The sequence below is a fragment of the Lipophrys pholis genome, assembly GCF_963383615.2.
Source record: "Lipophrys pholis genome assembly, chromosome: 1".
Lineage (NCBI taxonomy): Eukaryota > Metazoa > Chordata > Actinopteri > Blenniiformes > Blenniidae > Lipophrys > Lipophrys pholis.
In genome coordinates, this window is record NC_137635.1 from 24545745 (window position 1) to 24557988 (window position 12244).

At 45.0% G+C, this 12244-nt stretch overlaps 1 protein-coding gene across 1 annotated transcript; it reads left to right on the forward strand.

Annotated features, from left to right (window-relative positions):
• LOC308108760 (fibronectin type III domain-containing protein 7-like) lies at positions 1-8141 on the forward strand (the record flags this gene model as incomplete). Its single annotated transcript, XM_080461966.1, has 9 exons — positions 1-220; positions 303-563; positions 651-896; positions 2038-2295; positions 3421-3666; positions 3784-4044; positions 5494-5754; positions 5840-6100; positions 8113-8141. 9 exons carry the CDS (start codon positions 1-3, stop codon positions 8139-8141), a joined length of 2043 nt encoding a protein of 680 aa, XP_080318092.1.
• Positions 8142-12244: the final 4103 nt, after the last annotated feature.

Consider the following 12244-nt stretch of genomic DNA (forward strand, 5'->3'; position numbering starts at 1 on the left):
ATGAAGGTGGTCTGGGACAGCTATGCAGGAGCTTCACGATACATCCTGGACCTGAGGGTGGTGAACTCCACCACGATAGCCCCGGTGGTGGTTCTGCTTTCTTCACAAAGCACTCAGAGGCTGCTGCAGGGGCTACGACCTGGACACACCTATCAGGTCACACTGAAGGTCTTCACCTTTTATACAGTGGCATGCACAGATACTGAAACCACCATGACAGGTGAGGACACCGAGGTCCACCTGACCGTTTCTTCTGTTGGTTAAGGTGAAGAATAATGTGGCTTTCTTTAACTTCCACACAGTGCCTGCCACATCTCAACTCACATTTTCCAAAGCTATATCCAGCACCTCCATTAAGTTTGAGTGGTCCAGTGTGACCGGGGCTGACAGCTACATCTTATTTATGGAGGAGCTGTTTGGTCCCCAAAGATACAACCAGACCTTTACCACACTGGCTGGACAAGTGGACGGTCTGACTCCATCCACCACCTACAACTGCTACGTTCTGTCCTCCAACCATGCTGGAAAGGGTGCCAAAGGTCGCGTGAAGACAATCATCACATGTAAGTGCACAATGCTACTGCTTTTCTTCACTTCTGGCGCAGATGAATCCCGGCTCTGAAATCAACTCCTGCGTTTCCTGTTTGAAGTGGTGCAGCCACCAAGTGGAGTGATGCTGACACCGACTGGGAAGAGCACGGCCCGCCTGACCTGGAGCTCCGTCGATAAAGTGCTGCTCTACCAGGTGACAGTGAGCGACGTGGACGACCCCGGCAAGGCCCCCGTCATCACAGACACTCCCTCCACCAGCACGGATATCAGTAATCTGGAGCCTTGCTCCAACTACACAGTGGGAGTATCATCTCTCAACATCTTCATGGTTCCTGGAGAGCCACGTGAAGTGACACACACCACCTCTTGTGAGTACCTCACGCTCAAAACACTGAGGTCAAGTTAGGAGTTAAGCCACATTAAGTCAAAGCAGTTATATATAAATGTGTGAACAAAGACTCCTGGAACAAAACAATCATGATTACATTCTTTTATTTATGTCAAATGAAGTGAAAGTTTTGTTTCTGGAATATTCTGAGGCAGAAAAGAAAAAAAAGTCACACACAAATTGCAGTGAGACTGCATATTGAAATCATGAAACAATAACCAAGTTTTTCCTTCTTATATTGATTTAATAGGTTTTATGTTCTATTTGGGGGTTTTGCGCTGTTACATTTTATTTCTAAGTACACGTTCACACACATTAATTAATGCCAGAAGAGCTTATTGCACACATTAGGTGACGCGTGCAGTTCAGTGAATAAGCAAAAGAAACTTCGACCCATGAACAGGGTGGGATTGGAGAACGAACCACTTTACCACTTTATCCAAGACCACCGCCACATAACCTTGTCTTATATTCAGCGAGATGAGAAAGTTCCATGTATCTAAAGACTTGGACGTTTTGCAGTGTGCAAACTATTATCTTGATTGTGGTTTGATTTATCTGAACTCCATGTGCTTTTAGGCTTGTTTGAGCATTATGTTGAGGTTCTAAAATACATGGAAATGTTGTCTGGAGAACACAGATAGAAACCAGGACACATGGACACACATTATTCAGGATTCTGAATAAACGTCTGCTTATACCCTCTGTGGCGGCTGCAGTAACTAGAAACAGGACAGAAGCAGAAACCTCCACGATATGACCCAATGTTCAGGGATATTATCAATCAGCTCCTTTAAAGTCACGTGAATTCATAATGTGAACTAAGACAGGGTTTATAAGTAGAGTATGCAGATCTGTAAAAATAACAAGTCACATGCTTCAATTGCTCAAATAGCTCAGGAACATGTAGAAGTATGTCATTTAGTGATGTTGATGTTACATATCGTACAATCATAGTTATGAAAGACAGATTGTTTTAACTGCACCAAAATCATTGATATTGAATACATAAAGACTGCAAACTATTCTGAAATGTGTAGAAAACAAATGTTTTTATCAGCTGACATTTTCTAAATCCCATTTGTCTTTTCCCTCAGCCATTAAAGCGACGTCGTCTGTCTCTCTGGACTACAGCTGCTCCAGCGGCATGGTGACAGTCAGCTGGGTTTCTGTGTTTGGGGCCACCTCGTACAGGGCCACAGCTGTGGATGGGACCGGCTCGTCCCTGAACTGCACCTCAGCTTCCACCAGCTGTCAGATCACCATGCTGACATGTGGTGAGAAGTACAGGGTCCACGTCGCGGCCATCTCTGATGACTGTCAGAGCGTCTCCAACACCTCCTCCTTCGAAACAAGTGAGGCAGAGAAACGTGTCTCATCCCACCTTGTAATGCTCATATTGTCTGAGTGTCATCACACACACACACACACACACACACACACACACACACACACACACACACACACACACACACACACACACACACACACACACACACACACACTGTAAGCCCCCCGGTACAAAGGTCCTCCCAGTGGGAGCCTGTATAGCTTCTTCCCAAGGTATCCTATGCTGGTTTCTATGCCGGGTGGAGAAACACACCCTCACATTAGCAGGGAAGCTCTGCCATCCAACACCAGGCCATCTCAAGCTCCTTACAGTCTATTGAAGTCAGGCAGTTATCTCAAAGGTCAACTATAGTCCTATACATTCAGAAAATACCTGGGGAATGGGATGGACAGGCTACACACCTTGTCTGCTCCAACAAGGAGTTCACAAGTATTAATCCACACACCAGCCTTTTAATACAAGAGCAGTCTCCTTGCAAATACTGTAGATATTTCTTTGGTCTAACTTATGCACTTATTCAATAATGTATATGAAGTTACTGATAGTCACAGAATAAATGATAGATGTATTTATCTCGTTCAGGGTAGCAGGGCCCACCATACTGGGGGTGAGGTACAGGTCACCAGTCTGTCACAGGGCAAACACACAGACAGACAACCACACTCTCACAGTCGATTCCACACAGACTTGACCCCTTGACCTCCTCGCTGTGTAGTGAGAGAGCTAACCACTTTTCCACCATGCAGCCCACTGCAGTTCTAGACCATTAAAAAGTATTTTCCAAGCATATAATTCCTGCTTTGTAGATCTCACAGTATTGTGGATCTCTCTCATCATGTGTGATGTTGCTTTAATGTATTAAAACTGTGGGAGTGAATGAGGAACAGAATGTGGAACAAGATTAAACAGAAACTCAGTGACAAATCTCTGTTATTGGAATAACAATTTAAGCTTGAAATGATTAAATATTTTTGATTCTGTTCAGTTGTACATGTGGAGCATGATATGGTATTAAGCATGATTAAATGTGTTTACATTTACGTGAAAATGGTTCAAAAAGCTTGAAATACTTGTGGCTTGTGAACATTTGAGTGACTGTCTGCATTGCCTCTAGTGCCCTGTGCTCCAGCTGAGCCTCAGGTGAGCCACACCTGCTCCAGCAATGTAATCGTCTTCAGCTGGCAGCCCACCAACAACACGCTTTACTATGTTGCCACATCTGAGGACAACACCGGCGCAGTGACGGAGTGCAGGACGGTGGACAGCCGCTGTTTCTTCACCAACGCAGGCTGTGGTCAGTTCTACAAGTACCAGGTGCTGGCCGTCAGCTCAGACTGCAGCAGTGACGTCAGCAGGCCCGAGTTCGTCCGCACATGTCAGTCCCTTTGCTTTACTCACACAGAGATTCAAAGGACGTTAATGCTTTTATAATAAATAAAAAAGTATGTGTGAACAAGCACAACTCAATAAACTTTATATTTTCCTCCTCCAGCTCCTTGTCTTCCAACCAAGGTGAGGACCAAAGCCGAGTGTCAGTCGGACATGCTCATCACTGAATGGGACTCTGCTGCCGGAGCTCTGTCCTACACTGTGGAGGCTCAGGGAAACAACGGAGAGAACTACAACTGCACATCCTCCTCCAACAGCTGCGCAGTCACAGGTGTGCCATGTGGGGAACACCTGAGCGTGTGGATCGTGGCCTCCAATGACAACTGCACCACTTCCAGGGTGTTGGGAGAAGTGGCGGAGACCGGTGGGTATACTTTACTCTGCAATAATAAAACTACCATCAAATAAACAGCCTGCTCATAGTTATTATAATGCAGTACAGGTCAGGAACCGTTGTGAATTGGAAATTTGTAAATATTTGTAAAGAACTCATTATAAAAGTAACTAATACTGCTTTGGCAGTAACATACATTTTATCTTCCTCCTCCAACGTCCAGATTATAGAGCATATCCCTCCTCTAACATCCAGATGATAGAGCATCCTCCTCTTCTAACATCCAGAATATAGCGCCTTTGCTGTCCTCAAACATCCAGATTATAGAGCATATCCCCCCCTCTAACATCAGATTATAGAGCATATTCATCCTCTAACATCCGGAATATAGAGCATCTTCCTCCTCTAACATCAGATTATAGAGCATCTTTCTCTTCTTACATACAGATTATAGAGCATCTTCTTCCTCTAACATCAGATTATAGAGCATCTTCCTCACCCAACATCAGACTATAGAGCATCGTCCTCCTCTAACATACAGATTATAGAGCATATTCTTCCTCTAACATCAGATTATAGAGCACCTTCCTCCTCTAACATCAGATTATAGAGCATCTCCGTCCCCTAACATCAGTTTATAGAGCACCTTCCTCCTCTAACATACAGATTATAGAGCATATTCTTCCTCTAACATCAGATTATAGAGCACCTTCCTCCTCTAACATACAGATTATAGAGCATTTTCTTCCTCTAACATCAGATTATAAATGACCCTATTTCAGATCTTGTGCCTTTATTTGCTTTTTCTTCTGAAGTAAACTGGTAAATTCAAGAAAATACTGTAGTATGGAAAAGGGTAGTGGTGTTATTTATTCAGATAGGTCTTATTTTTGTATAATCTATTGTAGTGTTTATCCTTTTTTCTTTTATTCACATGCATTCTTCTGAAAAAATTTAAACAGTGAAAAACTGTCACAGTCAAATTAAAATCTCTATATATATGTTTATAATTTATAATGCCTCCCAGACCTAGATAGACTCTTTCACTAATACTTTGATTCCTGCTGAAAGCCATAAACTGTTATATATCTTTGTTTAGAGACATTTTACTCATGCGAAGCCACATTTTTACTTTATCAACTCCTTTGTCCCTCATCCTGAGCAAAATCCACTAGTCTCATCTGCAAACATTTGATACTGGACAAATATCATTCAAAATTGTAGAAATAACTGGGGTCCCAATGCTGAGCCTTGTGGGACACCACTTGTCATCGCTCTAAGCAGTGATCTAGTTGTTGTTTGTGTTTTTATAACCAGTTTAATGGAACCCTTTTTGAACCAAATTTCAAATGAAGTGATTGACTGTTTCAAAGGTTGTACTTTAATAAATGAACCAACCAACTTGTATATGTAGATTTAAGGTTGGTGTGGTGTTTCTGTCCCGGTATGATGATTGAACCTTTCTTCTCCTCTCTGCAGTGCCTTGCACACCGACCAACGTGTCAGCGTCAGCTGAGTGCAGTCAGAGTTCAGCCTCAGTGGAGTGGAGGTCGGGGCGTGGGGCCGTCTTCCACATTGCCATCGCTCAGGATGCAAGTGGGAATTCATACAGCTGTAACTCTGTGGGAAGCAGCTGTTTGATTGAAGGCCTGACATGTGGGCAGAATTACACTGCTTCTGTTATTGGGACCAACCTGAAGTGCAACAGCAGCACCAGCCAGGAAGCTGCGTTCATGACAGGTACAGAGCTGGAAACTCTGGTCCATCACAAACCATCACCCTGATAAACCAATGTGATCTGACTCCTCTTCACCCTCTTCCTCAGCACCATGCCCTCCAACCAACATCGAGGCTCACAGAGACTGTGATGCTAACCATGCAGTGATAGTGTGGCAGAACCACCAGCCCACCGGTACCTACACAGCCACCATGGAGGACCAGAGCGGCTCTCAGCTCAACTGCACCAGCAGCACAGTGCGAACCTGCAAGATCACCGCTCTGCCCTGTGGGAGGACGTACACCGTCACAGTCTCCTACAATGATGGACACTGTCCGTCCATCTCTACTCCAATCAGCTTGGACTCAGGTGGGCCGGATTTAACTCCTTCATGCACTTCAGCTATGATCTATCAGGGGGTGCTTCCGAATAGTCCCGCCTTTCTCCTTTCCTATCCACTTTTCCTTAACCTTGTGGATGACATCACGGGAGACGTCATAAAGGAGTTAGTGAAATGTGTTAGGAGGCTTCCTAAAGGTGATAGGAAAGGTGTTAGGAGGCTTCCTAAAGGAGTTAGTGAAAGGTGTTAGGAGGCTTCCTAAAGGAGTTAGTGAAACGAGTTAGGAGGCTTCCTAAAGGAGATAGTGAAAGGTGTTAGGAGGCTTCCTAAAGGAGATAGGAAAGGTGTTAGGAGGCTTCCTAAAGGAGTTAATGAAAGGTGTTAGGAGGCTTCCTAAAGGAGTTAGTGAAAGGTGTTAGGAGGCTTCCTAAACGAGATAGGAAAGGTGTTAGGAGGCTTCCTAAAGGAGTTAAGGAAATGTGTTAGGAGGCTTCCTAAAGGAGTTAGTGAAAGGTGTTAGGAGGCTTCCTAAAGGAGTTAGTGAAAGGTGTTAGGAGGCTTCCTAAAGGAGTTAAGGAAATGTGTTAGGAGGCATCAGTGGTTCCTAAGCTAAAGGAGGTTCTAAAGGAACCATCAGTGGTTCCTATGCTAAAGGAGGTTCTAAAGGAACCATCAGTGGTTCCTATGCTAAAGGAGGTTCTAAAGGAACTAAAGGAGGTTCTAAAGGAAGCATCAGTGGTTCCTAGGCTAAAGGAGGTTCTAAAGGAAGCATCAGTGGTTCCTAGGCTAATGGAGGTTCTAAAGGAAGCATCAGTGGTTCCTAAGCTAAAGGAGGTTCTAAAGGAAGCATCAGTGGTTCCTAGGCTAAAGGAGGTTCTAAAGGAAGCATCAGTGGTTCCTATGCTAAAGGAGGTTCTAAAGGAACCATCAGTGGTTCCTATGCTAAAGGAGGTTCTAAAGGAACTAAAGGAGGTTCTAAAGGAAGCATCAGTGGTTCCTAGGCTAAAGGAGGTTCTAAAGGAAGCATCAGTGGTTCCTAGGCTAATGGAGGTTCTAAAGGAAGCATCAGTGGTTCCTAAGCTAAAGGAGGTTCTAAAGGAAGCATCAGTGGTTCCTAGGCTAAAGGAGGTTCTAAAGGAAGCATCACTGGTTCCTAGGCTAAAGGAGGTTCTAAAGGAAGCATCAGTGGTTCCTAGGCTAAAGGAGGTTCTAAAGGAAGCATCAGTGGTTCCTAGGCTAATGGAGGTTCTAAAGGAAGCATCAGTGGTTCCTAAGCTAAAGGAGGTTCTAAAGGAAGCATCAGTGGTTCCTTTCCTTAGCTTATTGAGAATTCCAATGCTCCTTATCATGGCCGCCATTTAAACACTTCTGGGGTTAAGGAGAAGTAGGTAGGAAAGGAGATAGGAATATTAGGAAGCACGAGGGTTTTGATGGCGTTGGCGACCGCAGAAAACCCTTTGAATTCACTGAAACACTGACATCTATTGACCATGTGGTGGAGGTGCAGAGCTGAGTGAGGCTGGTGCTGCACCTGGTCTTGCTCTCCATGCCACTTCCTCTACCCCACTCAGGCTCACCCCCTTCAGGTTGCAGTCTGACATGAGCACTGGAGGTGTTCAATAAGCTTTGCATGGACCCAGCAGTTGTCCTCTGTTGGAGTCACTATACGTGGCAGTGAGGTGGTTAGTTGTGGTCTCCTTCCAGCAGGTAAGGACTCAGTCCTTTTAGAGCTGATGAAGGATGCCCTCTTCCTTGCTTCTTCAATTGGGACCACTGGATCTTTGGTTGGTCGAGCGGGCCACAGCTGGATCTTTTGGTGGCGGTTCGCTGGCGTTGGAGGCTATGAAGATTTTCAGGAGGTGCTGGCTCTTGGAGAGGTTTAGGGTTTAGATTGAACTAAAAGCTCTGCTGAGATAAAAGATGAGTGGAATTCGGCAGATTGTGAACATGTGCAGAAAGTTTGGATTTTTTGTCTTGTAGAACAATGATAACAATGATGAGAGCTGAGATCTTTCTTGTTTCAGTGCCCTGTGGTCCTGAGAATGTGAGCGCCAGCGAATCATGCCTTAGCGGTGAGTTGAACATCTCCTGGAACATGTCCATGCCGTCGAAGAACTACACAACCATCATCTCCAGAGGCATGGGCCAGCCTCTCTACTGCAACTCCACACAGACCCAGTGCATCATGGGAGGGCTGCAGTGTGGAAGCTCTTACATGGTGGTGGTCTTCTCCGTCACCGGCTCGTGCTACAGTCTGCCCAGTCCAGAGGTCACTGTGCAAACATGTGAGACCTGCAGGCTCCATCAAGTGTCTGTGCACCAGTGAGAGCTTCTTAAACACCTCCTCCAAACATTGTCTCTTTTTCCCTCCAGCTCCCTGTCCTCCCACCAACATCACAGCCATGTACGCCTGTGCTCCGGATCCAGTGCCTGTGTCCTGGATCGCCAGTGACTCTGCCAAATACTACACTGCTGTGGCTGTGAGCCGTGGAGGTCACAGCCATAAGTGCACCACCAACACCACCTCCTGCAGCCTGTCCGGGCTGCAGTGTGGACAAGCTTACACTGTTGGTGTTTCAGGAGCTGACGGCCACTGTACAGGACAGCTGAGCCACACTGTGTCTCTGGACACAGGTACTGCAGCAAATCAGCACTGATCAGCTTCCACACAGTCCACGGTCATTAAACGTGCTTCATTTCCCTCTGCAGAGCCGTGTGCTCCCTCTGATGTGTCCAGCCAGCTGATGTGTGACGCCAAAGCCGCTGTAGTTTTCTGGACCCCCAGTAGGACCGCCACCAGTTACTCAGTGGTGGCCACGAAGCCTGGACAGACCCTCCAGTGCAGCAGCTCCGGTCCAAACTGCACGCTGACCCATCTGGTCTGTGATGAGCAATACCAAGTCCTGGTGACAGCCACTGATGGGACATGTGTGAGCAACTCCAGCAGTCCCTTCTGGCTATTTCCAGGTATCCAGAGAAACATTGTGCCACTTTTATTCAACCTCACCACACATGTTATGAAAGCTCATATAAAACATCACAAGTCCTCCAAAGTTAAACATTTCTCTCTCTTACAATGTTCTTGCATGTTATTTTTAGTGTTTCTGACACACACACACTCACAGAAGCACAAAAACTTGAGCAAAGAAAACTCTTGAAAGTGGAAAGTCAGACGCAACATCTTTACACGTTATAAATTGTTCAAACGTACAAAAGTCAAAGTGTCATTTGTATATTGTAGGTTTAGTGAAATAGAAAAGTATGAATGAAAGTAAAGTTTGATTAACTTAAACGTGTATATACGAACTGCCTTTAGTTTTATGTAACAACGATTGTTGTCTGTTAATTCAGCAGCTTAATCTTTAGTAATAATAGAGGTCACAACAGCATCATAGTCTAAAGTCTATGAAATATGAAACTATTTTTTCATAAATAGCCTAATAACCCCAGAAGAACGTCTAGAAATACTTCAACTCAGTGCTTTTAAGTGGGCCGGTATGCACCAGTATGCAGTACTGGCACTTTTAAATTTTACCCCTCAGGGTACCAGGACTTTTTTCTAGGGTACGGTTCCGTAATTTTGCAGACTATAAGCCGCTATTTTTTTCACACTCTTAAAAAATGAGGCTATTTTGTGGATCTTGAGGGGTAAACGAGCTTCATGCAAATCATAAATGAGTGATACGTTCAGGTGCATCACGTAACTCAGACTTGCTTTCCTCCGTAGCTGACCAACGTCCTCCTCTGAGGAAAATCTCTCCTCAGAATCACAATCAGCAAACACTTTATCAACAGACATAAAACCCTCAGTGTCTGTGTATTTTTGCTGTAATTCACTTGCCCTCTCTCCTTCTCCCTCTTTCTCCCTCCCATGATCCATCGCTCCACCACCGAATTCCTTTTTTCTTACAAAAGAAAAGAGAAAAGAAAAAACATGCAATCCTGCAATGAAATTCCTGTCCTGTTACAACATGGACACCTGTGTTCCCTATACTGTATATGTACAAATGGGTTTTTTCATTTGTAAATTTGGTGGGTGCTCACTGTAAATAGTGTTCACTGTACTGTCTGTGGCCCATATTGACGTGATCATCAACATTAACCTTTTTTTTTACAATTACACACTTAAATCACGCAATACGTTATATTACTGTACAGGCAGAACATTTCCTAAAAATTCTGATCAAATAGTTTTCAGCAAACTGCAGCAGGTTCCTGTTCTACATGCCCCCAGGTTCCTCTGTGTCCATTTTCAAGTGGATTCACTGCAGCTTGTTTTTCACAATTACACGCTTAAATTACACCCAGTACATGTTCTGCAGTACAGGCTGATTAGAAAATAAAAATCCCCACAGGCACAATAAAAGTATATCTGATCTTATTCAGGATGGTATGTAGTGACTTCCACTCATCTCTCTCTCTCTCTCATTCTTTCCTTTGATTTCTTTAGGGAATTTTAAAAAATCGGCCAATATGCAATTACTTACAACATGTATTCTAATGTTTTGTTTTCTTTTAATCTGACACAACTATAGTAAGGCAGCCATTGGATCCACATGCTGCACAAGGTGCCTTTATTTTACACTAAACACCTGTAGCCCAGAATGTCTGTGGAGCTGCTGAATATCATGCTTTTGTCCATATGAGTATGAGAGACTGACAGCAGGTCACTAAGGGGAGGACCGCCACTGCTTTTATTACACTTACAGCAGTGCTTCAATGTAGAAAACTTCACATTCAAATATAAAATATAGAAAGACCCAACAATTCCACAAGAGCAAACACAATGGGCTTCAACGATCATTGAGACTGTTGAATTCTATCCAGGGTACAAACACAAGACAGACACATGGAGACGGACGATCACACACACTCACATTTAGTAACCAGTAACCAGTCATCCCCAGATGCACGAGTTCAGACTGTGATATGAAACCAGACCACTGAGATGAAACCAACACTTCATCCATGATTCGTCATTTTCTTGGCTTTCATTGATGAAAATGAAACATGGAACCCTGAAAAATAAAACAAAGTTGGGTGCAATTCTCTAAATAACAATAACGGGTCAAACTGAGACATTGTCCTGCTGAGACTGAAATCCATCCTACATCTGCCCTCGTCTACACATTTCAGTCATCCTCTTCTTACCCCAGGGATTTGGGCACACTTACCACTATTGTGGAGAGCTTGGCTGTCCTCTGGTTGACCCACAGGTTACTGTCTCATGTATCACCTGAAAACACATAGTTTTGTATTTCTATTGTCCCTGCCTCTGGTGTCTCGTACCATAAATGAAACCATCAGATGATATATCATGTTTTGATGTGTTAATCCCTCTGCGCTCTGTGCCTGCCAGTCCCATGTGCTCCACGGAACCTCAGTGCCCACCTGTTATGTGGCTCCAATGACTTGATAGTCAGCTGGATATCTTCATCTCTGGCCCTGAACTACTCGGTCACTGGTCAGCCGGAGACTGGAAACAGCTCGGTCAGCTGCTACACCAACAGTGCAGGCTGCAGACTGAGCGGCCTCCAGTGTGGACAGACTTACAGTGTGCAGGTCGAGGCCTCCTCGGACAGCTGCACTGGACTGTATTCATCCACGGAGAGGGTTACCACAGGTAATACACCTCATCAATCTAACATCAGAATCACTTCAGTAAAATAGTATGAGTGACTCCCCTGGTGTTTGCAGGCCCGTGCCCCCCGAACAGTGTGACAGCACATACAGACTGTGGCTCCAAGTCTCTTGTGGTGACCTGGAGCTCCTCTTCCAGTGCTGCCACCTACACCACCACAGTGACGGCCCCCCACAACTTCTCTGAAAGCTGCTCCTCATCCAGTCCTACATGCTCATTTACCAACCTGCAGTGCGCCACCGAGTACAACATCACAGTAACGTCCACAAACAGCTCCTGCACCAGCTCCCCTGGCCGAGCTGCTGTACTGACCGGTAAAGCAAATGACAGTCATTCCCACTGCTCGTGTTCTGATCCACACTCAGCCACCATCAATGTTTCAAGACTCAGAAAGCATGAGCATCATCTTTATTCTGCCTGTCTGTAAAGGACCGTGTGACCCGGACAACGTGAGCAGCCTCCTCCACTGCGGCTCAGACACGGCCACAGTGTCCTGGGCCGCGGCGGCCAGGGCCCTGGCCTACACCGTGCT